General features: G+C 39.8%; 1 protein-coding gene across 1 annotated transcript; it reads right to left on the bottom strand.

Moving 5' to 3' along the window:
- Window positions 1–3,659: 3,659 nt before the first annotated feature.
- On the bottom strand, window positions 3,660–22,176 carry nudt4b (nudix (nucleoside diphosphate linked moiety X)-type motif 4b). Its single transcript, XM_088347886.1, has 5 exons — window positions 21,752–22,176; window positions 10,629–10,739; window positions 9,210–9,254; window positions 8,981–9,068; window positions 3,660–6,564 (listed from the first exon to the last, which is right to left on the bottom strand). Exons 1-5 carry the CDS (start codon window positions 21,845–21,847, stop codon window positions 6,344–6,346), a joined length of 561 nt encoding a protein of 186 aa, XP_088204012.1. The 5' UTR covers window positions 21,848–22,176; the 3' UTR covers window positions 3,660–6,343.
- Between the last annotated feature and the right edge of the window lie 5,107 nt (window positions 22,177–27,283).

The following is a 27,283-nucleotide window of genomic DNA, read 5'->3' on the forward strand; positions in this document are numbered from 1 at the left end:
ATCCTACTGAGGATAAGCGGCGCAGATAATGAATGGATGGAACATTGATGTGATAGTTCATTTATTTTCCTAGTGTTAAAATCAGTGTTTTCTTTTTTTTAATGAAAGTTTTCTGTACAACTAGGAGGCACAAAATATTACACATTGTCCCTTTAAATAGGGTCAAACAACTCCAAAGCAAGCAAGCCTTTCGCAAGTGGGAAAAGGTTTTGTCCGCCACTTCTGCCTCGGGCCAAATCTTGAGCCCAAGACCAACTCAAAATTTGGGTAGGGTTGGACATAAAATGCTTCTCTCTCACTGACTTTTTAAAATTATTATTATCCACCTGTCATTGTTTTTCTTTGTCATTCTTTCTGGGCTGGATCCAGAATTTCTGTTCTCTGGGGATCAGTAAAATAATTTCAATCTACAGTAGTTTTTCAGTATTGTGCTTTAGTAGCCTCACCTGCAATTTAGAGTCATGCTGAGAAAAGAACCCTTGTCATACATTACACATTCATTCACCAACAATAACATTTTTTTTTATATTTGGCTATGAATGCGTCGACAGTTTTATTTTAACAATTGGGTGAATGCAGTTTTACACTTACTCAAACCAACTCAAACGAGAGCTATGAAAAAAAGCCTTACTGTCTTACTGGTTTAAAATCAATGAAAAATAATTTAAAAAAAAAAAAGGTTTTATTAGTGCATAGACAATAAAGATAAGACTACATCAGATCAAATTACTAGGCTGGGCCTACTGAAACTGAGAGTATAACCTACACTGCCCTCTAGCAGCCAGAGGGAGAATTTGTTTCTCATTTGTTTAAAAAAAGCCTAATTTCTTTTTTAACATACCAAAAATGTATGGCAGGTCGGATTAAATCATCCAACAGGCCGGGTTCAGCCCCAGGCCGTATGTTTGACATGCCTGGTATAGGGTGTCTTCCATCAACTTGATAGAACTTTTATCCTAAACTTTGCAAGAATATGAGTTTTATTAGAGTCCATCACCTTGTAAAATGTCTGTAATGTTACCGTTCCAGTGTACTTATCATTTAACACGGTAAAGTTGCATACCTGTCAACCTTCAGGGCTTCATGCCCTTACAAACTGTCGTATCTTCCCTTACAAAATAATCGTACACCATATTTTTTTTTTCAAACGTGTTTATTTATGTAGTTTAACATGTTATATTGTACATGTGTTTCGTTATAAATATTGTTAATTAAAATTTTGTTGTGAGATACTGAGTTGCTCGACATGAGGTTTATTATAAAAAAGTTCAAAAATTAAGTAGCTTGGACGTTCACTGTAGAAGGAAAAAATACATGCAAATAGAAGTAGAATAATACATTTTCTTATTCAAATTTAAATTAATTTTCTGCATTCAATTATTGTTGGTAATATACTGATTAAAGGGATAACCACAAACCTGTCTTTTTTCATGTTCTCCTCTTACACTTCCTTTTTTTCTTAACTTCTTTATACAATATAATAATTCGTAATATAATGCATCAAAGCAAGTAAGCCGTTTGAGAGCCGGCTGTCTTTAATGAGTTGAGTCGAAAAAGCCGGTTCTCTAAAAAGAGACGGACATCCTTTCACTACACAACTACCACAGAATAATGCATGATGGGAAATCCCAAGGCGGCTGATGCATGCGCACAGTAGCATCAAAACGCTCGCTTCGTTTGCAACGGAAAAAAAACCCAATACCAAGATAGAGGCTACCGCGGCGAACTCGTTTGACTTGATTGATTCACCGTTTCGTGATAGTCTGTGTATACCGGATGGTACTAATAATTGACAAATTTGCGTTTTTCCGTACAGATTTTCTTGTACGTCGTACATGTCTTAAAATGCATAATAAACGTACTTTGTACGGCAAAAACGTACAGGTTGACAGGTATGCAGTTGTTTGTCTGTTAATAACAGGAATTTAAGAGGGGGTTTGAGATTCTTAGGAATATTTACTATAGTGCAGTAAAACACCACACACAGTAAGTTTTTCCCCATTTTAATTTGTTTACAGCACCCCCAACACGTTACTTCCAGTTTACAGTCAGTCAATTTCCAAGTGACCGTGCATAAGAATTAAAAACATGTCTCCCGTTGCGTTAACATTCAAAGTTGCCTAATGTGACAGAAACAATGAGGCCTGCACCAATTTACATTCATTTGCATTGAATACATTACATTTAAGGTAGTTCAAAAACTGCCTCCAATGGGGATTAGTTTAAAAGTATGACATGTGATTACATTACAAAGGACAATCATCAGTCACAACTTCAACCGATTGGTCTGAAACCACTTGTTACACATCATGAAATCACTTACATATTTTCTTTCATACTGCTTACATGAAATGATCATATTTGGCACAAAATACACATCCATGACACACCATACAAATATTTATATGACAATTGACCAGACATACCTCATTTGCCGTCATTAACAGCTATTGACACAGAAGTTTTTTAAAACTGGACATGGAACTAATAAAGTACAGTAATTCCTTTTTTTTTTTTTTTTTTTTGCTGAGGGTTGCGTTCCAGAAAGGACCTGTGATAGTCAAAACCTGCGATAGCACCCTTTTTTTTTTGCAATTATACGGCAAGCGGATGGTGTCGGTGCGGTGGGTGTCGGCGGCCCCTCTGCGGATCTAGACTACGCGGTGCTGTTCAGTCCGGCCTAGTAGCTGCCTTAATACTGGAGAATCAGACCATCTCATCAAAGCGATGTGATTTCTGAATATCAAAGTGAAGAAATTCAATAATGCGCAGGTAATCGGCGGCATTAAATGACCGTTAGCCTATAAGAATGCAGAACACAATGCATGATGAAAATCCATGAGCCAGTGAAACCACGAATTGTAATCCAGGATATAGCAAGGGATTACTGTATATGTATTTGACTCAAATTCAACCTAATAAGACTCTGGAGTCCTTTGACGTCTTTATGTAAATGTCATGACACGTTGAGAGCATCATCAGTACTACACCAAACTCAACGTGTGTTTCTTGTATAAGGGAGGAAGTCATTCAGTTATCTGTACATCACTGAAAAAAATACAAAACACTGGGAACAGGTGTAAAACATGATTTCGATAATTTCTCAAGGCATTGATTAATTCAACCGTCGTCAAATGTCAGCAGAAGCATATTCACAGCTTCTGTCTTTTCATGCTCGACTTTTTCCAGGCGCATCGTGTCGGAGAATCTTCGAGCATTTCATCAAAGCTTGCTGGGCTACAACATGATAAAACCAACTACAGCTAAAGTGAATTGAGGTGTGTTTGAGCAAAAAGCATACCATAGCTGACACACACATTTTATACTGTAGACCAGGGGTCGGGAACCTTTTTGATTCGAAGAGCCATAAAAGCAAAATAGTTCGATTTTTACTGTGTGTGTGGGGCACGGAAGAGCTACACCATATATTTTTTGAGACAAAATTCAACTAAACCACTAAACCTGCTCTCCAGACAAAAACTTATTCTTCAGCACATTTTATTTTATTGGATGATATTTGCTGATTTGATCAAATCTATGAAACACTAATAACGCCTATCACTATAAATATACCACTTAAAATGTGTCTCCTTCCTGCAGTTAAGATAGATAGATAGATAGATAGATAGATACTTTGTTCATCCCCGAAGGGAAATAGTGTTAAGGCTCATTTTGACTGCCATTTTTGTCCTAAATATTGGTTTCAAAACCAGGTGCAAGCAAAGGTCTTTTGTAAAATGTCACAGAATATGGCAAAAGAAGATACTAACTTATTTCCGTCAGTGCAGAAAGCGTGGGGCGAGGAGAAAGAGTGTGCAAGCCCTGTGTATAGCTCCGCCCATTCATACCGCTCACCCAATCAATTTGCTTTAGCTGCTTTGCTAGAGCTTTCCGGTAAAAGGTTTTTAGGGGGTTAAAGTTTGTTCTGTGGCTTTTCATCTTAAAGTGTCCCATCAATAAACAGATTGCTTAATGAGTTTCCATATAAGGAGGGATTATTTAGCGAAAGGGTATTTCTGTGTGACACCTTGACTGTAATCTGTGTTTAAAATTGTATCATATATAATGGAACGAGGGCAGCACGGCAGCACAGTGGTTAACGCATGTGCAGCACAGTTCTGAGGTCATGAGATCGAACCTTCCTGTGGGGAGTTTGCATGTTCTCCCTGTGCTTGCGTGGGTTTCCTCCGGGCAGTCCGGTGTCCTCCCACATTCCAAAAACATGCATGCCAGGTTAATTGGCCGGTCCAAATTGTCCCTAGGTGTGAATGAGCGAGTGAGTTGTCGGCCTCTGTGTGCCATGCGACTGGCCAGCAACCAGTTCCGGGTGCCCCCTGCCCACTGCCCGAAGATAGGTGGGATGGGCTCCAGCACCCCTGTGACCCTACTGGGGATAAGCTGTACAGATAATGGATGGATGTATAATGGAACAAATACTTTGAATAACATTGATGTCCCTGCTCTGCATGTGCGACAATCGGCTCCACATGTAACAAAATATTAAATAATTTAACACGTTCTATTTATCTCAGAGCCATAGGTTCTCTAGCCCAGCCATAGACCTACAGACAGTTTGAAAAGTGGAAACCAGCTGGCATTTTGTTGCGTGGAATCATCGACGGGGTCTTCGGCCAAAGTGAAACGACAAACACAGAAATGTTGTTGTCGGCTGACAAGCTAGTTTCCATGGACTGAGGAAGCGATTTATAGACAGCAGCCTCGTGTGACCTTCGTACTGGCCACCATCGACAAAGAAAATATTGTAACATCCAGAAAGGGCCAAACGTTCAACCTGTTCGGTTAAGTGTAGAACCTCAAAGTACTAAGCCACAATGTAATCATATCTTATAATTTATGTTTATTGTTTTCTTTTTTAAAGACATATATGATTTCATAAAAGACTAAAAAGGGCATCAGTTTTAAGTGAACATCAATCCAAGGGATTTCCTACAAATTTGATCTTTTATAGGCCCACCTAGAATGAAAACAGCATTTTGTTTATTATTATATAGGGTGTCCCCCAAAGGTCTTGGGCACATTGGAAGTCCTCATATCTCCTTAGCTATGAATGGTAGCAAGATAAAAGTTGTGTCATTTTAAAGCTATTTACATAGGGGGGTTGTTAAGATAGTTGATCTTTTTAAAGTAAACTAAGTAAATGGAAGGAGACCAAGAGGAAGGCCGCGATTGACGTGAATGGATGGTGTTATGAGTGCACTGCATTAAAGAGGTCTAGATGTAGTGGAAACTAGAGCTCTTGTTGGTGATAGGAATGAGTGGAGAGGTGTTGTGAAAGGATAGTGGGTTGTTTGGACATGTTGCAAGGGATGGGCAGGGCACCTGTATGATAAGGCAGGGGTAATTCAAGTGTATTAAGGGGGGTAGCCTTTGCCCATGGGCACCACATTGAAGACCAAGGGCTCTTTGAACTAGAAAGAAATTGAGTTTGAGTTGGTGTAAGTGTAAACTAAGTGGATTTTGTATATTTAATTTCACTATAGTTATACATAATTACAATTGAATTTTGGGCAGAAATATAAAAGGAGCAGCCAACTGAAGAACCAAATGAATCATAGTTAAGCATAAGAAACAGTACAAGTACAAGAATGTTTTAGTCAAGTCAGATTGGTACCTTTTTACCTTTCGGGGTATTCTTCACAAAAAAATGTCAATTTTGCAAAAAAAGAATGTGTGTTGGGCACAAACTACACAGCAGAGTGTACATTTTCAGCACTTGAAGTATAATCAATGGATTGTTGTCGTGTTTTGTATTGTATTCTATGATAAAGTGTGAAAATATTATTGCCATTTTGGTTTAAAATTTTTAAATTGCAACATAGCCGGTTTTTCTCATCAAAGCTAGTCATTTTTTTATAATTTCAGCATGACCCTTTTGCTGTGTAACATCCCATATTTAACATCAGAATTTTTAAAGACCTGCAGTTACTATAAAAAAATGTAAGAAACAGTTTTATGTTGATCATGTCCCCAGCTTGCGTTAGGCCATTCTTGTGTCTTAAATCATATTCCAAATGGTCATGCTTTGTGTTTATTGAGCATTTAGTACGAGTGTGTGCATGTGTGTGTGGCGCCTAAAGAAAACAAGAACATTCATACTGTAAGGCATGCCAGAAGAATCCACGGCGTCCTCCAGCTCTCCGCGGGGAAGAAAACATGCAAGTTTGCTGCATGAGCGTTGCCGTTTTTGTACTCAGTCAAGAAGAGACCTTCTCAAGTTCCGGCAATGGCTTTGGTCCGTCGAGCAGTTAAGACTATTTACACACTTGTCAAAGAGTCCGGGATTCATGCGAGGCTGTATAAAATGTTGCCGGATGAGGGGTCCCTATCTGTGGGACGAGGCCAGCATGCTGCCCGTTGACGGCGTTGTGGCCGTGGCGCTGTAGTGCGGGTAGTTGTCATTGGTCGGCGGGCCGGCCAAGATGGAGTTGCCGTTGGTGGGCGAGCAGCTGAACTGGAGCCGCCTGAGGTACTCGGCGTGCACGGGCTTGTGGCTCTGCAACACTTTGATGGCCTCATCCACCGTGAACCACTCACGCTTGCGGCCTGGGGGGATGGATAATGGAAGGACATTTCATTTTGCGCAACGTTTCACATTACGGAAAGGACAGACTTCGCTGCAGTTTAAATTTGTTGTGAGGATTTATTTTAACCCTGCTAACATCTATGAGACCGAGATGTTGATGGTTGGTTCAGCTTCATTGTGGTTACTTATTCTCAAACACTGCTCCAAACCTTGGCAAATCTCATATCACCCAGAGTGTCTCAGTCAAAATCTAGGTGTCATATTTGATCCTAATCTGTAGTATACTTCCATGTGAAAATGTTAATAGAATAACTTTCCTCACCTCTGTGATATTGTGAAAATTCAAAATTAGATGCTGAGATTATAATTCATGCATTTGTTACTTCTCAGTTCAATTACTGTAATGTATTGCTCTCTGGTCCCCCAATATCTCGTATCAAAGGTTTGTAGCTGGTTTAAAATGCGACAGCAAGACGTTTGACTAAGGCAAGAAGGTTTGATCATATTACCCCAATTTTAGCACACTTTCGATGGATCCCTGTCAGTTTAAGATGTTACTTTACGCTGTTACTAATATACAAAATTTTGAAGGAACTTGCCCCCTCTTGCCTTTCAGATTTAATTGGCCATATGTTTCTGCTCGAAGCCTCCGAAAATACTGGTCTACATGTGACGCCAAGAGCCAAGAAGAAATCTGCAGGGTCGAGAACGTTTTCTATCTGGACCTTAGTGCTTCTGCCCCCTTAAGTAAGATCTGCAACCTCAGTGGAAGTGTTTAAATTTAAACTTAAGACACACTTTTATTCTATAGCTTATGATTAATGCCAACCTCATCCTTTTGTGTTCCTGTCCTATGAAGCTGGTGGTGGAGTGAGGGAGAAGGAAAAACCTAGATGTGTTAGAAGACCAGCACCTGGACTTGAGACATGTCATCATCTATTCTACATTGATCTATTGGCCAAGATGGGGAGAGGCGTTGTCTCCGTCTTACACTTCTTCAACATTTTAAGTTATAACCTGTGTTTATTGCATATTTTGCCTACGTTTTGTGTATTTTTACCCAATCCAAGATTCATTGCAGCCTGGTCATCCAGGGAAGAGGGATTACCTCCTGTGTGACCCCTTTTCAACTTTACTTATTTTTTTAGTTTTTCCCCTGCCCAAATGCAGGTTTCAGATCTTGGGATGCTGTAATTGTGGCCTTTGAAGTCCTTTGAGACATTATGTGATTAAAGGCTTTACAAAAATGTGTGACTTGACTTGAGCACGGTGAAGATACATGCACTTCTAGGACCTTTGGTCCAAAGTTTTGTCTCAAACAACTTAAATGTTTAGGTCATCTTTCAGAAGACTGGTATAAGGTACGTGGGCTGCTCATGTCAATCATTACATAACTTCGAGATATCAGTGGAAAGCACTGTATACATTATAATACTTATTTTTACTTTTTCAATCAATACTATTACATAATGAGCACTCCTGCTCTAGACCAACCACTACTTTTCTACTACCGTATATTCTGGACTACAGAGCATGCCGCAGTTCAAATTTAAGAATTAATCTAAATTTTCTCTTTTTGTACAAGCCTCCTGGATTTCAAGCCGTAGGCTTTAGCAGCCACATAAGTGAACTAATTCACATCAACTTCTTACATTTTAAGCCCGGCAAAAACCTGGTGCGTGGGGAATTTGGCCTTTACCCTTTTGGCTGTAGAAATCAAACACAGCCGTGGCCCCAAACACCTGGCACCATTATTTTCAGGTGCGTCATTGTCAGTTGTGCGCAGAGTTGATCACGTCATGTATTTTCGGATCATGTGACCATTCAAAATGGCAATTACAAAGACAGGCACCTATTTACTACTGCGCCGAAAGAAAACACAACTGTGTATCGCGTCACGTATAATGTGGGCCCTATATTTCTAGACGACAGTGCCAGGGCAACCATACTGTGGAGAATAGTGCCAGATTACAACAGACAACAGATGGATAACTTAAAGCCGATATTTTGTTCGGATGTATAAATTGAGGACTTGATTTGCGAGTGAAAAAGATTAAATATTTTGAGTATGTAGTAAACATACAATAAAGTACTGTCAAACCTCCCGTCCTGCTCCTGTTTTGTTTTATATGAATAATGTTGGCAAAAACATGGACTACTTCTCTCGAAGGAGTCCAATGTTTTTAGACGACACGCAGAGGTTTATATTCAAAGCGCATGCGTTGTGTAAAAGGACAGCACACTATTTTCTTTGGTTCCGTCAAGGAAAAAAAAAGGAGCAAAAAATGTAGCAAAAAAGTAGCGGCTCTTAGCTGGGAAATTACCATACTTTTGTATCATTTTACATTACTAGCTTATAAGTGAACCAACATAAGATTGGCTACATTTTTCAAATTTTGTAAAGCTAGAGATGATGTTGAAGAAAAGAAAATGCACCTATGTTGACCGAGTCTTCCCAGGCCTCCAACGTTTCAGTGACTGTCAACACGTACACGTATGTCCGGTGCTTCCGATCTTGGTTTTGCTGTTTAAAAAGATGGGAAAAGACGAAAGTTCCGATTTCAAAAGGAAATAGACGGGAAGGTGAATGGGCTACATTGTACTATTTTAGGGTCGAGATGCTAAATGGGGTGCTAGTGGAGACAAAGGAACCAATATTCCTTACCTCAAACACACCAAGCAAACGTCCTAGCCTGCCTTTGACACCAGCCTGTAAAAAATAAATATAAATATTTTTATTTTTATGCTTGGGTGCTTTTTTTTTCAATTGACGTTTCTATAATGCCCTTTGTACAAGTGTTTTTTCTGCCGAATGTGGATTAGAAAAATAAGCAAAATCACTTTCACACAAACTGAAAAAAAAAACACTTGCTCTTCCTCGTGTCGGGCACTTTGCCGAGCAGGCCACCAATCGCTCCGGAATCCTGCAAGGGTCCAAGTTTAGACTGCCATCATGCCTGAGAAGACATGGGCCTTGCCCAGTGACACTTCATCCGCAAATACTCTAAACCTTGGACCCGTATCATGACCCTTAGCTCATTTTTTTTTAACCTCAACATAGAAATGATACACCATCCCTCTATTTTGGTGCCAAGAAAGACTAAGGCATAGAAACGGGAGGAGCTTATACAGAGAGCTCAAAAAGTCTTGGGAACATTTAGAAATTTATTACCTCAGAAACTATTAAGAATATAAAAAAAAATCTGGAAAATTCAGATAGCTTGTAATCTGAATTTTTACATGGAATGTTCAAAGATGTTCAATGGGAGAACCTTTGGTCACACAACACACATAAAACAGATATTCAATTTCTTACCAAACACGTCACAGTATTTCACTGACAATGTTTGCACCAACCTCTGTTATTTGTGTTTTAGAGTTTTATGCTATGTCAAATAAAAGCTGTATACACGCCATTCTTCTTTGAAAGAGCAACAGTCAACGCTGAGGAATACCTCAACATGCTGGAAAACTCGTTAATGAAAAAGAGTTGGGTGACTTTCCTTTTCCAGGATGGGGTGGCCACACACTATAGCTTCAGGGTTGGACAGTTTATGAACACAACACTGCCAAACAGATGGATTGGACGGTCCGGGCAGAATGATAACAATCTCATTTCCTGGCCACCTAGATCTCACGCAATGTAATTTCTTTTTGTGGGGATTTTTGAAAGGATTGGTCAATGTGAACCTATTCTGGAGAGACGTGGATGATCTGAAGTCATCAGGAGTGGTTGCAGCCTTTGAAAATGCAATGCTGGTTCGCGTCTCGCAAAAAAAAAAAAAAATCAGCTTGATGTGTCTCGTGTGACCAATGGTGCTCACATTGAACATTTCATGTGAAAATTGAGATTCAAAACTTTCGGAATTTGCCAGATGTGTTTTTAAACCCTTAATAATTTCCGAGACATTAAAATGTTCAAATATGCCCAATACTTTTGAAACGCACTGCATTATAACACACAAAAGGAGTTAGCAAAATGTTTTAAAAGTACCTATGTTAATGGCAGCATTTAGGACAAATCACACAAAAAGATACAATATATTTCCAAATAAATGGCACAGATTTTTTTTTATTTAATTACCTCCTCAAACACTTCCCGCACAGCAGCTCTGCAAGGCTCCTCTTCGGGCTCCATCCCGCCTCCGGGGACAATCCACTGATCTGGATGCCGGCTACTGCTGACTAGCAACACCTGCACAAAGGTAACAATAAAACAGGAACATTATTGTTTAATTTTTTTTTAAAACAGTGCATTTGTTTAACGGCTTATTTATATGTGACATGAGCTCAATATGTAAACAACTAGATTGGACTACTCAGTTTCCACAAGGGCGGCGGGACTTAAATTACACTAGTGCTGCAGTGTGGGACGATACACGGCACGCGGATCGCTATCTGGGACATCGGCGTCACAACACAGCTGTTGTGAACATTAGCACACTGGTACTGTAAAAAAACCCAACAGTGATAGCTTTTACTACTATTTCACTTTATTGATCTTTGATATTTTAAATCATGTAAGAAGGATGCACATAGACTAACAAAAAACAAAGGCTAACCTTGTGATAATGTCATAAAACAGAATCATAAATTCATGCTGGACTTAAGATGAACTGAGCACTCTAGTCTTTGCAAATGGAGCACTTTTCCATTCGGTGGCTTGTATTATGCAGATATTGACCATGGAGTGTATACACAGTACCAGTTGGGTCATGAGTACCCAAAAATAACTCAAGGACGTACACTTGCAGGCTTGTTCCAAACTGCAGACTTAAGCATTTGCAAGGCAGTGTAGTGACAAATCCACTGTAAAATACTACCCTCAAATATTCAAATAAAAATCTGCTTGCTTTACAGATTGGCGCATGTGATCATACGTAATCAGAGTGGTCAGTGGTAAGGGCCTTATTGGCATTTAGGGCCCGAGACAGTCAGGGCGTTAAAAGGCTGTGTCCTTTCGCACACTTGACGGAGTCTTTAGTATACTGTGGCAACTATTCTATCTGAAAAGAATGTAGCTCTTTTGACTTCTATTATAGCCCCAGGGCAAGATTCGCCAGATGTTTGCAATGGCAATGAGGCTCGACTCCCAGATTAAATGCTTAAGGTTCACAAAATAACTTTAATAAAAAAACGTTTTAATAATAATTTTCATCTGAAAACATGTTAGCCACAGTTAACCTGACCTTTGAGTAACTGGGATGTCTTCCGAGCTTGTTAAAACATTGCAAAGCATTTAGATGATAAAAGGCATTGCCAGGTTGATAGAACATTGTACTGAGCTGTTTGGAGTGGTTGTGTAGCTGCAGTACCTTATTTGGCTGCCAGAGGGTGGTCGAGGCCCCACGAACGCAGATTACACAAAAGCAGATGTTTATCAATTTTTTGGGGTATTTATTGGCGGTGCCTTGACACAAAACCTGGCTAAAGACACTCAAAGAGGCCTAAAGTACAACTGTGTAAACCTTTACGAAAATCGGTTCAGCCGTTTCAGAGCCTATAAGTCCCATACAAACACATATGCGCACATAAAGTGCACGCGCAAACAAATTGAGGTTAATCAAGTATTTTGAACTAAAGTTTTTGAACTAAAACATGACTAGTTTCATTGCTTAAGTTATATTTTGATGAGAATGTTCCAGAATGATTATTTAAGTAAAATGAATTCAGAATGCACCTACAAAAAGGTAAAGTGTTAATCTACTTACTACAAAAAGTTTTTTCGGGGCAGTAGCTCAGGATGTAGAGCGCTTGTTTGGAATCCAGAGATTGCAGGTTCGATTTTTGGCTTCCCCGGGTAAAATGTTAAAATGTCCTTGGGTGAGACACTGAACCCCTAAATCCCCGATAAGCTGTTAGGTGCCTTGCAAGGCTGACTCCGCTATCAGTGTGTGAATGGGTAAATGTGAAGTATATAGTAAAGCACTTTGGGAGGTCCTCAGTGGCTAGATAAAAGCGCTATAGAAATAGAGTCCATTTACCTTTTTCCCCACATATAGAAACAATTTAAGATATTTATAGCCAATCTTTACATAGCCAGAGGCAACCCTGGGCAAAGGTTAGCTAGGAAGTTGCGAAAGGGTCCTATCTGGTGGAGGAGGTGCCAAAGTTATTTTTCGCAAGTAATATTTCTTTGCATAGCCCTTTAACCACAAAAAAACTCAAAGGGCTACACAAACCGCATTACAATATCCCCTGATCTGTAACCTACACAAGGGCACGGAGAAACTCAGAAAGCACATATTCACCCCTGCAAAGAACAGCTTTAAAGATAAAAATACATTTTATTTTTTCATTAAACTTCACAATACCTGTAGTGTTATCTGACCACATTTTTAAGAAAGCGGGACAAGTGAGTGGTCGGGTTCCTTAGAAAGACTTCACTGCCTTAAATCAAAATGTTTGGGAAGCCCTGCCCTAGTGTATGTGTCCAGATGGTGAAATAAAAGCACAAAAGTAGCACATAAAGGTGTTTACAATGTGCAACAGGTGCCATGTACAGTAATGGAAAAGTACAAAGTGGAAAATGTGACCCACAAGATGAGACTAAAAGGCTACACTTGTGATGCGATCACCTGCTCAAGCACTTGCCATGCGAGAAATTCTTTTATTCACCCCTCTTTGCATTTTGGGTGTACAATATTGTGTACTTATGAGGTAAAGTACAAAGTGGCATGAGAAAACAAAAACATCCGTAAAATAAAATAAAATGAAATTTAAAAATAAAAATAAACGTAAGTTCAAATAGAAATAGTTAAAAAGTATGCATTTCTCGCAGTAAAGACAGAGGTCACCAACCATTTTTAGGCTGAGAGCTCATTTTTGTTACTACCGTGAATTCCGGACTATAGAGCGCACCTGATTATAAGCCGCACCCACCACATTTTAAGAGGATAACCGCTTTTGTACTCACACAAGCCGCACCTGTACATAAGCCGCATGCGCCCACATTACAATATGAAACACAATCACAAAATTAACCCAAACCCTACCTTGAGTCCCGCGATTTTAACTGAACATCAAGTACACAGTTCAAAAACCATAGCCGGCAAAATGAACGGAAAATGATACCGGTAGTTAAAATTTGATGCAGACCTGCAGAGTCCAGGTCCCGTTAAAAGTACTCCAAGGAAAAAAAAGTGTATATTTCCAAAGGTAAGGGTGGGAAAAATATATATCCACTATTGTCTGCCGTGTCCACAAACACTCACCTTTACCGGTTCCCACTTCCCGTCATCCCCCGCGTCTGTTACGCCCCTTCGTTTTAATTGGCCAGTGCAAGACTTATCAGAATAAGTGTCCAAAATAAATACAAATAAATACATTACAAAAATATACAGTTGCAAATACATATTATACATGTTTACACATATTTACAAAGAAAGACGGTACACCGAGAGAGTTTTCAAAGCTTTAATAATAATATTATAACTTTCATCCCAAACCGTGCCTGTGAAGGGTAGCAAAACGCTACTAACAACACGCTCGCAATACAGTTAACGGGTCTGTTAAAAAAACAAACGTTACATACAGAAATCACGGTAAACCGTTCTCATCTTCCTCCTTATAATCGACATCATCAGAGTTGTCCTCCTTTAGTATGGGAAAGAGACTGTCATATAGACGTCGTCCCACGCTCCCTTATTCAAAAACACGCTCGCAAGGTTACGTCTCCTTTATCGGACTGCTCGATTGCGTTTAGCTTGTAAGCTGCGTTATGTGCCTTGAATTCGAGCGCCGCTGGCGGCTGTTACATAAATTGGCCGCATCACTGAATAAGCCGCAAGGTTGAACGTTTGGGAAAAAAGTAGCGGCTTATAGTCCGGAATTTACGGTAATTAACTCAAAGGGCACCCAGTTTGATGGCATTTCTAAAATAACGTACTATGTTATTACTATGTTGTAATATGTATGACCAGATTGATTATTGGAAATAGGGTTAAATAGATTCCGTCAACCACTAAAAAAAATAATTTTACCAGAAACTCACAATGACCCTGCATTGGTGAGCTGTTTTCAGAACAGGTCCATGGGCACCTCAGCTGTCCTTAGGGAGCATGTAGGCATCACATTGGAGACCTTTGTTCTAAGCCATAATATTAGTGGTTTTAAAAGTTTTTAAAATCCAACATGTTAAAACTTGAGGATTTAGATCAGGGGGATGGTGTCATAATAGTCTGTGGTTTGCAATAATCTGTGCAGCAGTTTGAGACTCTTTGTGATTATGGGCTATACAAATAAACACCACTTGACTAGTATATAAAGCAAGTAAGAATCAACTCCCGAAAAACATTCACAAGCTTTTCTACAGACATTCATCACTTAATGACCTTTAAAAAAAAATCTATAATTTATTGTATATACCTTCAAAAATTAGATGCTTTAAGTATTTTTGATAAATACTCGTAAGAAAATAATACATCGAGTATTTCTTTAAATGTTTGATGTTATTGGAAGAATTAGTGGTACATTTGCAGGCCTGAAATTTCTTTTTTAGGTCGGGTTTTGTTTATCTTGTTTTTATTCCTAACATGTCTGGGTGTAAGATAAATAATAATAGGGGTAGGCTCTAATACGCTTATACTTAAGCCCATTCCCTATGGGCACATGATCATGCACGTATTAAATTATTGTATTATAAACCGGATTGAGTACCAAATATTTTGTTTTGTTCACTCTTTGTTGATGTGGTCTTCGCTGTTACCAGATAAAAGGGACACAAACAAGTTTCCTCTATGGAGGGCAGACAAACGTCACTACAGACTTGTGCAGCTTCCCGGTAAAAGCACATGCAAGTAGTTTTCGCTCCAATATGCATGGCAATATCCAAAAAGGACTCTGAAAAAATAAAAAAAAAACACAATCAAGTATTTATTTTCCGATTTAAATTGTTTCAATGTCTTTTGCTCTTTCCTCCTAATTATCACCAACCTCCCCCAGGTATAGGAATGGGTCAGGGGTTTAAAAGGTGAAAAGGGTGTGAAGGAACTATGTTTCAGGACACTACAATCCAAAATGTGCTTCAATGATCTGCTGGATGCACCCTATATACACATACATGCACCTTGGGAGATTGCGCGAAACCAAGATAGGGGATTAAGCTAAGATATGTTTGTTATTTTGGCAGAATTTAGCCTAAAGTAGGTTGCATGAAAGCAGGGTAAATGTAGCTCACCTCAGTTACTATGAACATGTATTCTTTACAGCTAGCCTGTTTCAGGCCAGAGTAACTTCCAGGCTGAAATAATCTACAGAAATACATATGGCACTTCTACTGTCAATCGTGTGCAAATGTAATCACTTTTATAGCATGTATATTTATCTATTTATCGTGACGTATAAGCTGCAGTTCGCCCTTCTCCAACCTGATTGGTTATAAATGCAGACCTGTTCACTCTTGACGCCCTCCCCCCCAAAAAAAAAATCTTTGGACGAATCCAATAAATCATTTACATTCCTGGTGACTACAATATAGACTGTATAAGAGGTAAGATCGGGCTTTAAAAAAATCCAGACCACAGGTATAAAGGCCAGTCGAGCCAGAGCCCGACCAATGAACTTGAGTTGCAGTATTCAGCCCGAAGCAAACCCGAAATTTCATATTTTATTTGTAGGGACACAGCAGAAGGTAGGGGAAATTAGGCCGAAATCAATCGTCTCTGTACTACACACCCAAAGTTTATTGTAGCACCCAAATATCCCAGATGAGGTCAATTGCATGTGCACAGCCATGCAAACGGATAATCCGAATGAGTATACATGCACAAGTACCGGTAATCAGAAAATAAAAGGACTAACCAAACCTTTTCAACAGGAATACTCACGGTCAGACTAGGACCTTGATCAGATTTCTGTGCATATTTACATGGCTTTATGTTGTTGGAATAGGGTCACTCAAGTAGTCTAACTCCTTTATAAGTCCTGTTTTGTGAGTGAGTGTTTGTATGTAATTCATAGGCTCCAAAAAGGCTCAACCGATTTTCATGTGTCAAGGCACCCCTAATAAATACCAACAAAATCGATCAACATCTGCTTCTGTAAGGTCTGCTTTTGTGTGGTCCCCAAGAACTTCTGGCAGCCAAATTGAGTACTGCAGCTCCCAACCACTGACCCGTCCAAGCAGCCAAATACAATCTTCTATCGGCCTAGCAATGCCACGGCATTTTGCTTGTAAATAGATAAATAGACGAGCTAACAATCTTTCAGTCTTTGGATGATAATCTTGTTAGAATCCTTTAAGATTTAATATCTTGATATTGCTCACCTCTAGTATGTGGTATTTGGATCGATAACTTCTCAATAGTGGAGTATCAGTGTCAGAACAGGACCTTGAACATCCATAGTTTATCGTAAAGTATATGAAATTGCTGAGGTTGAAATAAGTTTAAACTTTTCCCCTCTTTAGTTTGTTTGACTTTATCCAATATATGCTGCTGCCTGAAATAACTTACTTGACAATTAAAGAAAAGATCTGATACACCTTATTGAAAAAATTCAGAATTTAAATAATATTGTACAACTTTAGGACAAGGGCGTAGAGTGGATGAATAAAGCACTGGTGAGCTGCGCATAACACGAAATCATGACGCTTACACAACAAGGTAGCTCAAAATTGATCCAAGTTCCACAGAGACAGAGAAACTTCCGAGCAGGATATTCTGGACACCATAAACACCTTGTCCAAACATTGGAGGAATGCCTGTAACTATCAAATCCAAAAACAGGGCTCTAAATGTCATACAACAGATGCAATAACAAAAGAATCTCTCACACTTTCACTTGGTACCGACAACTAATAAGCATATTCTAGTAGTTGAGGAGTCCGGACAGGGGTTTGAGTTGCATCTTGCCGAGTTGCAAGACTGCAAAAGAATCTGTCTCTCCTTTCGCAACAATTGCCTTTCGCGTGTCCAGACGTGGGCATTGACAGGGCAAAGTCCAAAATCAGAGGCAGCTTTCCACTTGAATTAAAGTTAACAACTGTTTTACTTGGCATCAAAGTAACTTCTGTGATCACATGAGTGCCAATGCAATTCCAACTTCAATCGTCTGTGAGGTCAAATACCCAAACTGAACTTCAAATAAGACCTACCTGAAAGTATTTATGATTGAGAGCAAGAAATATGACATAGCAACCCTTTCTTTACTCAAGATGTCCAAATACTTGCATGGTGTAGTATCGGCTGTCAATTGGCAAAAAGCAAATATTTTTTTCATGCTAAGGAATTAGGTTTTAGGTTGCCATTTTGTAGTTACGAAAACATTAGATTATCAAGACCTGCGCCTTGTTATCATGTGTCGGCATCCTCTTTCGGGGATAACGCTAGGTCACAGATAAAAATATCAATGCAAGTGGAGAGTTTTGACATCACACAAACTCCTGCCAGTCAGCTCATGTTCGTTATTTACAGGCTGCAGCTCCTTTAAATCCTCAAGGGACCAACTTTACGCGCCATACTGGCAAGTCGGAGTGAAGTAATATTTTAAAGGGACACTGTAATATTTGCCCATTAGATGTCACTGTCTTGTGTGGTGCAACATAAATGCTAGAATACACAGGGAATAATCCAAATTAAAGAGACTCAAAGTTACATTACCGCACCTATAATTTTTCCCAGCCTTTCGCTTGGTTTTGTTTTTTTGAGGACCCGTAGCAGGATGGCGGACAAATATGTCAACTCCTTCTTAGTGAGCCTAATGTAATGTAAAAAACAGGAGATGCAAATTTCTCAACATACAAGTATTTACAAAAATTCACATATACAGGATAATGTCTCATCTCATCTCATCAGCCGTACCGCTTATCCTCATTAGGGTCGCGGGGGAGGCTGGAGCCCATCCCAGCCATCTCCGGGCAGTGGGCAGGGGACACCCTAAACTGGTTGCCAGCCAATTGCAGGGCACACAGGGACAGACAACTCATTCGCTCATTCACACCTAGGGACAATTTGGACCGGCCAATTCACCTGAAATGCATGTTTTTTGGAACGTGGGAGGAAACCGGAGTGCCCGGAGTAAACCCACGCAAGCACGGGGAAACATACAGACTCCGCACAGGAAGTCTGGAGCTGGATTTGAACCCACGACAGGTTCCCATGACACGAACTGTGCCGCACAAGCGCTAACCACTGCGCCGCCGTGCTGCCCCCATAAAGGATAATGTACTTTTGGTTATTATTAAAATCAATATTCTTATGGAGCAGCATGGCGGCTGGGTGGTTAGCGCTCTGCCTAACGGTGCGGATGTTGAGGGCTTAATTCTAGCTGCCACAGGCTCCCTGTGCGGAGTTTGCATGTTCTCCCCGTGGTTGTGTAGGTTTCCCCCCACATTCCAAAAACATACATTCCAAGTTAATTGGCCAGTCCAAATTGTCCCTAGGTGTGAATGAGCATATGGGTGGTGCACCCTGCGGCTGGCTGGCAACCAGTTCAGGGTGTCCCCTGCCTGCTGCCGGAAGATAACTGGGATTGGCTCCAGCATTTTCGCGACCCTAATGAGGATAGCGCAGAAAATGGATGGATTATTTATTTTTGTGAATTACATTTTTCTTACCATTATGAGGCGCTAAAAAATATGCCCTTTCCCTTTAACACTCTCATTGGTGAATTAACAAGGATGGGTGACATTTTAAAGACAAATTTTGGTTTCATGAGGACATATAATACTCAAACGCCATGGGTATGTAAGAAAAATAAGTGGAAGTGCAATAAACCGCTTTATCTCAATTATTTTATAAAGTTGTTGAATTTGAATTAAGTGTAACATTCTATTTGGATGAACAGGAAGGAAAAAATAAAATAACAATCAATCAATGAAGTCACGACATGAGTGATAAACTGCAAGTCTAGAGAGCAAGAAGGCCCCAGAAATAAAGCTGTGCGTGGAATCAGTGGACCATGTGCATAGCAGAGGACAGTGTATTATTCGCGGGCAAGCCAGACTCCACTTGCTTAAACAAAGTCAAGCAAGCCAGCGTTTATTTGTGTTTGAGGCATCGATCTGATCCAAGTAAATACATGGCAAATCAATCAATACTGATCCGATACCGCTAATTTTTGCTTGGGAATTGTCATGATCGATGAATAATTGAACCCTTCCATTTGAGTTGACTCGTAATTACAATAGACACAGCACAAACATCTTAGGCACTAACAATGTTTCATTTTTGATAACTGGATTGCAAATGTTAAAAATATTAAAAAAAACAAATATTTCTATCACAACTGTTTCAGAACAAAAGCGAAATGTGTCAAACCGAAAAAGCATCAATGTAACAAAAATACAGATACTGTATAAAAATGTCAACTAGAGAACTAAAATACCTTCCATTGCACAATATTTTGAAAATTAAGTCAGTCGTCCAAATAAAGATTGTCCCTTATTTTTTCTGATGCCAGTGTGAAAACAGATTTACATGTTTTTGTTCAGGCTCAGTTATACGTTTACAATATTGGTTGCAGCTTATTGCTCTCTAAAGGGTGAGATTTTTTCATGGGTTTAGGTAAATGTGTGGGGTTTCCACAGTTGGAGACCACTTTACTAAACAAATTACACACGGCATTGTCCAATTTCTGTATTTAAAAAATGTCCACACCGTGCTCCGCTTGCTGTTTACCTCATTTTTAACCTCTAATAGAGTTGGGTTATCTGCATTGGAGGGCCTGATGCAGCAGCAGGCCAGGTATGAAGAGTTGCTAAAAGTGTGCCTCTCAATCACACACCCAGGCAAAAACACAGAATAGCCAAGGGGAATTGGTGAAAGAGGGAAGGACTGTGGTATCAACATAGAAGCGTCAGTTTAAGGAAATTGGTGGAGGAGCAGTGTGTTTGTTTTGGGTGTGACTGTGTGCACAACTGTGATTGGCTGGTGTATGCTGTCAGTCAAAAAGCCATGGTGGGGAGGCACACAAGTCAATGTCTCCACGACTTTACTGTGAAAAGAAATGTATCCATTAAATTGGTTTCTGAGGAAAATCCAAAGAGCGAAAAGAAATACTGAACACCAGCAGGTGCTCCATGATATGTTATTAGGTCCGTGAAAAGACTGAGGTGGCGTTGCGAGTGAAAGCAATAGTGGCACAGCAGGTCTGGCCCACTGTGGCTAGGTTACTCTCATAGACTTCCACTGCCGATCCTGTATCTCACCAGCACCAGATCCAGTACCCATTAAACGTATGCCTTGGAGCTACAACTTGTGGGAAACAGCTACATTTGTACTCATCACAGAGACCAGGCTCAATCCGAGGAGCCCCGATGCTAGCATGCAGCTTGCCAACCACTCTACATTTCTTTCTTACACTAAGGTGAGCATTCGTTTAGTTATTCGCAATTCAGTGTTCAGGGTTTTCATTTGTCAATCTATAGTTATCATTTTTTTTACTATCGTATATATTATATGCCACTGATATCTAATAAACAAATAAATAAAACTTTCTACTGCGCAGGTTATGACTATCGTAGGACTATTTTTTTTGAATGCAGACCCCTCATTACTGCACCCAGAAATGGTGAAGGAAATATTCAAGTGGTTTGAAGACCAAAGCCGAAATGGATATGGAGTGTCTCGGCCAAGTGTTTGTATGCAAGCTCTCAAAATCGCGCCAGCCAAGAAATATGAAGGTTTCACCGCTTCCACAGGTTGGTGAACACATTTTCTTCAATTCCTTTTATGATGTGACTACTTTTATGTAGTTTTTAGGAGGCTGCTTCAATGTGAGTACAGTATATACTGCAACAAAAGTAATGCACTACTTTTTAGTGTTAGACACCTGGGGGAGCATTTACTTTTTAAATGGAGTAATTCGCACACCCAACACTGATGATAATAAGCTTGACAATAAAGGTTCATTTGGCTTTAATATATATGCATTTGAATCATATATTTCGAGCACAATATCTTTCCAAAATAGTTTGAACCCACTGCCAATCGTATCAGCTGTAAAATTACAGATTTCAGACCAGAAATCCTTTGCAGTTATCGATAATGCGTAAAAACAATGTGTGGCGTCACGCAGTCACGTGAACAACATTCGTGGGAACGATACGACGCAGTTTTATTTTGAAAGGCTGGCGTACTGCGCGTCGCCGGGTTGTTACCGTATTACCTAGTATAGAAAAAATAAAAAGCAACCGGCTAGAATTCGTTTTTAGAAGTGGAGGCTGTCTTGACCGCAGTAGCACACTGCCAAGCCGCTACCGCTTACCTCTTCTTCGCGCTCGTTCTTGAAGCACAGGCACGCCGCTCGCTTCTTGAAGCCATCGCCGTCGTACGTCCTGGTCTGGTTGGGTTTCAGTTTCATCCTGAATGGAGTCTTCACCCGTGGTATAACCGGCCAAAATTAGGAAAGGAATACCGAAAAAAAAGACGTTTAGCAGCGCAGCCGCCGCATCACCGACGCCCCCGTTTAAATCCGTAGTCACGAGAGAGGACTACTTGTGAGGTCCCAATGCGCTTTTCAAGTTTTCTTCGGTTGATAATGTGATAAAATAGATAGGTGGGGTCTCCAAATGCTGGTTTAAATTGTTGGAGCTGTGAATGGAGACCCCCGCCCCCAACAGGGAATTTATATTATCCTGTAGGTCCATTTGCGCATGGCCGCTGAATCAGTACGCAGACGAATGGACTCTGACAAGTAAATGCCACGCCTCTGGAAAGGTTACGCGATTTCATTGGTTGAGGTGGATAGGCGGTGCTTGCCGTCAATATAGAGCAATCTCATTGGAAGCTTTATCACACTGGTTGTCTACTACTAATATGGCCAAAACAGTGATTTTTAAAGGGACAGTGTGTAATGTTTAGCGCCTCCTATTGGAACAAAAACTTTCATCCAGTTAAAAAGGAAAACAATGATTTGAACACTGGGCAAAATACACGAACTATCATGTTAATTTATATTTAAAAAAAGTAGGTCGATAAATGTGTTTATTTCTTTTTTACTGTGGAATCCCTTCTTGGATCGGCGCCATGTTCTTCTGCCATCCTGCCGCCATGCTATGCCGTGTATCACTCGCTCATACCAGACAATATAGCGCCATCTATTGGTTAAATATTACATATTAGGGCTTTAAACCCAGGGCCTAGGGGTGGGCGACCGTGGGATTTTTGTTGTCAATACGATCCAATGCAAATACAGGGTAGTATTGATCGATACCAACCTGATACATATACTTTTTGCTTTTAAATGTCATGATTACCCGTCCCCCTTTGTTTTAGTTTGCAATTACTGTTAAAACAGAACCAAAGCTGTTTTTCTCTCCTCTCAAGGTTTGTTGTTTTCCTCATAATAAAGTTTTGTGAGTTTTTCCTTGCCAGCATGCTGGTTTCAGATCGGGGGAAGGTGTACATGTGGCCTGTGCAGTCCTTTGAGACATTTTGGGATTAGGGCTTTACAAAAAAATGTGACTTGACTTGAATTTTAGGGACTAAAAATGTTCAGTTTGATTCAATATATCTACAATGAAAACATTGAAAATCAAAGAATAAATACAAATATTTGTGTTGCAATGGTTTCAGAACAAAAGTTAAGTGAGCCAAACCGAAAAAAAACAGCAATGTAAAGAAAAATAGAAATATAACAAAGTCTGTCAGAACCAGAACAGATGGTAGGCCCAAATGCACAACGCAAAAGTTTATTGGAATATCGAGGAAGTCAGGTGCGAGGAAACAAACGCCAGCGAGCCTGTGATCGCTGGACAGGAGGAGCGAGCAGCCTACGGGATCGGAGCGTGATCGGAATGCGTAAGTGATTCGCCGGGACGGAAGATCGGAGCGAGGTCAGGGGCAAAAACGGGTCGATAGCCGGAGCGGGAGATCAGAACGTGGTCAAATGGACAAAACAGGTCGATAGCCGTAGACAAACGGTAAAATCAGGAACAGACGAGTAGGAAACGGATGAAGATGGGACCGACGGGAGCCAGAGTCAAAGTTCTTGCCTTGCGTATACAGAGGTTCACTGACAGACTGACAAAGGGTGACTGAAGTACTGGGAATAAATAGGAGGGGACTCAATCGGGCAACTAGGAGCAGCCGGCGCCCAACGATCGGGCACTGGTGAGTGCAATGAGTAATCATAACAAAAGTCAGTATGATAACTATAATGCCCTCCATTTTGCAATATTTTGACAATAAAGTCCAAGTTCAAATAGTGCAAACAATAAAATGTAAAAAAAAGTACAAACTAAAAAATCGACTAAAACAACTTTTTCATACTGTATAATTTTGTCAGCAAAACAACTAAAAAGCTGTATTTTCCGGACGATTGCAAACACCCGAACTAACCAAAAATTTGAAAGTGTGCCTTAAAATCGGGAACACATAAGGTTTGAAAATAGGGGGCAAGAGGGAATGCTGAAAAGCGACGTCATGCTCGTCCCTGCAGGTTTTTTAAAAAAATTGTCAGTGTAACATGAAAATGGTGAAAGTAAGAAAAAGCTTGCTTTATTAAAGTCCAAACACCAACCCAAACCCTCAAAAAGATGAAAAAGGAAGAGTTTATCCGAGCACTCTGAGAAATACACGTACTTGCTTGTGTATTATGAACGAGCTGGTTGAGGCTGCAATCATGACTCTTAGCCAGGAGATGGCAACAGAGTACTAAAGCATCAAATTACGTATGGCTCCTTTAAGCAGCATTTTTCCTATTTTGCAACCAAACCAACAAACCCAACCAACCAACCAGTTAGCAAAGAACAAACACAAAACCCATCCCATTTTTTTGTGCAAACATAGCACTGGCCAGGTTTAGGCTTGAGCCTAAGATTTTATCTTTAGTGTCAAGGCAACCCCAATAAATACCAACAAACCCGATACACATCCACTTTCGTGTCGTCTGCTTTCGTAAGATATCTAACAACCTCTGGCGGCCAAATGAGGTACTGCATCTCCCGCCCACTGACCACTCCGAGCATCCGACTCCAATCTCCTATTTTATATCATATTCCCCACAACCCCTCTTCTCTTTCAGTTTCCAAACAAATATCCAAAAACCCACTAGAATGGCGCTAAAGAGGCGCATGCGGCCCTAGAACTGCAAGTTGCCGACCCCTGCTTTGGTTCATTTGTCAAACGAAAACAAAAACTGACTATCGGAGTGTGCTATTTGGTCTGCATTGAACGGATACTGACGAGTTCAGTATCAGTTGCAAACAAACAAGCATAAACCATACGATAGCGGAGGATTGAACAATGCAGTCGCCAGACTTATTAACCGGACTGATGACGAGCGCGCAGGGCCAAAATGTGTCGACATTCATGTTGACCCTCAACCACTGTTAACCTTTCACTCTGAGGAAGATCCACGTCATAAAAGTTAAGATAAGAGAAAAACTAGTCAGCCGTGCGGGAGACAAGTGATTGATCAAAAGTGGGCCAAAGTCTGAGAAGATTGTTTTCCCCGTTTTAGTGATTTGTCACTCAATGATCAGTCGATGAGTATGGCCGGACCGAGGACTCGCCTGTTTGAACCACTTCCGTGCTCGCTGATTAAAGATCTTTTCGGGGTCCTTGGACCTTCGGTTTTAAATATTATCGAAATAACGCTGACTTCAGGTGTTGTTCTAGCGCAGGGGTAGGGAACCTATGGCTCGGGAGCCATGTATGGCTCTTTTCAAGAGTACACATGGCTCCGAAATAAAATGTAACTATTGCACATCTCCCTGTGGCGTTCCAAAGTCAAGTGATTTCATCCCGATTTTGGTCCATATAAAGCCGAAGCAACTTAATGCAGAAGTTCGATAAGAAACCATTTAAACTGATAAATAAAAACGCTGGCAAACGACTTTGATTGGGTGAGCAGTACAGGTGGGCGGATCCCTGCTCACAGCGCAAGGCATTTCCTTCTCTCTCTCTCGCTCAGTGCAGTCTACACCGAAAGTGAATATGACGATATGCTTATCGTTTGCAGTAATTTGTGACATTTTTACTAAAGAACTTTGCATGCACATTGTTTTGAAACCGAAAAGGACAAATTTCATGGAAAAAAATGCCTCAAACACTCTTAACTTAAGGTGGAAGACTAATTGTAAATGGCATTTTTACATTGATTTGGGACACAGGATTTGGCATTATTATCACTTCATACATTTGATTAAATCATAAAATGACACACAGTGAAATAAAATGTGCTGAATAATTAGCTTTTGGCTCTCTCAATTTCTTTTTAAAACATTTTTTGCTTTTATGGCTCTTTGGGTCAAAATGGTTCCAGACCCCTGCTCTAGCCTCTGAGATTCAATCTGCAACCTCAGTGGAACTGTTTGAATCTCTACATTTATACTCTATATCTTATGAATGACCTATGTTTCATGTTGACGATGTCTGTGTATTGCAACATCAACTGAGGTTTTTGTGTTTTTCCTTGCCCTCATGTTGGTTTTAGATCAGGGGATTGTGTAATAACAGTCTGCAATCTGTAATAGTCTGTGGTCTGTGCAGACTTTGAGACTTCTTCTGATTAAGGGCTATACAAATAATTATGAAGAGTCAAAGGCTGCAAAGATTAGCCGATGTTGTCGACAAAAATCGATCATGGAAATAGTCAACAATGAATCTCTTTGTCAACTCGCCAAACACGTTTTTCCAACAGAGACGCATCTCTATATGAATATAATATCTGCTGAGAGTCACGTATGCCAATTGCCTAGTCTCCTGAGGAATACAAATTTCTCAGGAGACGAAATATATTACATGCCTTATATAAGCCTTGTAATGTACACAACACAGGCTGCATATTAGCCTACTATCAAAATAACTAAGTTGGATGAGTCACATCCTGTGTAGAATGATGCGACTACTCTGTTTACTGCGTCAGATTTAACTTCAGTACTATACTAACGAATTACGGTATGTTTAATTGTGTGTTTTTCCTTCTACAGTGAACGTCCAAGCTACTTCATTTTTGAACTTTTTTTATAATAAACTTCATTTATGTCGAGCAACTCAAGATCTCACAACAAAATGTTAATTAACCAGGGTTGGGTAAAATGCGACAGAAACAAAATGAAAATAAATCCAAATAGCTTGCCAACATCATTTTTGCCGTTCCATGTGTTCCGTTACTCCACAAGCCTGCACAAAATTTTGTAATTTTATTCATATTTAGTTTATTTTGTCTTTTATTAGCATATTTGGTATTGGAGTAATCCAAAAGTAATTGAAAGTAATCCAGTTAAAGTAACCCTACCCAACCCTGTAATTAACAATCTATATGATATAACGAAACAACTGTACAATATAACATGTTAAACTACATGAATAAACACGTTTGAAAAAAAAATTGTGTAAGATTATTATGTATTTTGTAAGGGAAAATACGACAGTTTGTGAGGGCATGGGGCCGTGGAGGTTGACAGGTATGCAACTTCGTAACAAATACGCCCATACAAAATCAAGCATTATTTAATAACTTTGACATTTAAGTTGATATTTGTTAATAAAATGGGTTGCAGATAAAATACAGTAGTTTTTCTTAAAATACAAACAAAGACTTGTGGTCCTTTACAACCTACTTAAGTCACAATATAGACCAGTGATTGCTAAATAGCACTTAATCGAAAAGCCAGCATACTATTTTTATTGTTATTGTATCGCAATGAATATTGTAAAATATAAAATAAAATCGAGGTAATACGATAATAATTGAGAGTGTAAATGTGTAAAAATGGGACAGTAATTTATGGCGCATTAAGTGCCGTTGCCCCATCTAGCGGGTATTGGTTTGTACTACACAAAATCTCCA

This window comes from Urocampus carinirostris, chromosome 11, assembly GCF_059441175.1.
Source record: "Urocampus carinirostris isolate Australia breed hairy pipefish chromosome 11, RoL_Ucar_1.0, whole genome shotgun sequence".
NCBI lineage: Eukaryota > Metazoa > Chordata > Actinopteri > Syngnathiformes > Syngnathidae > Urocampus > Urocampus carinirostris.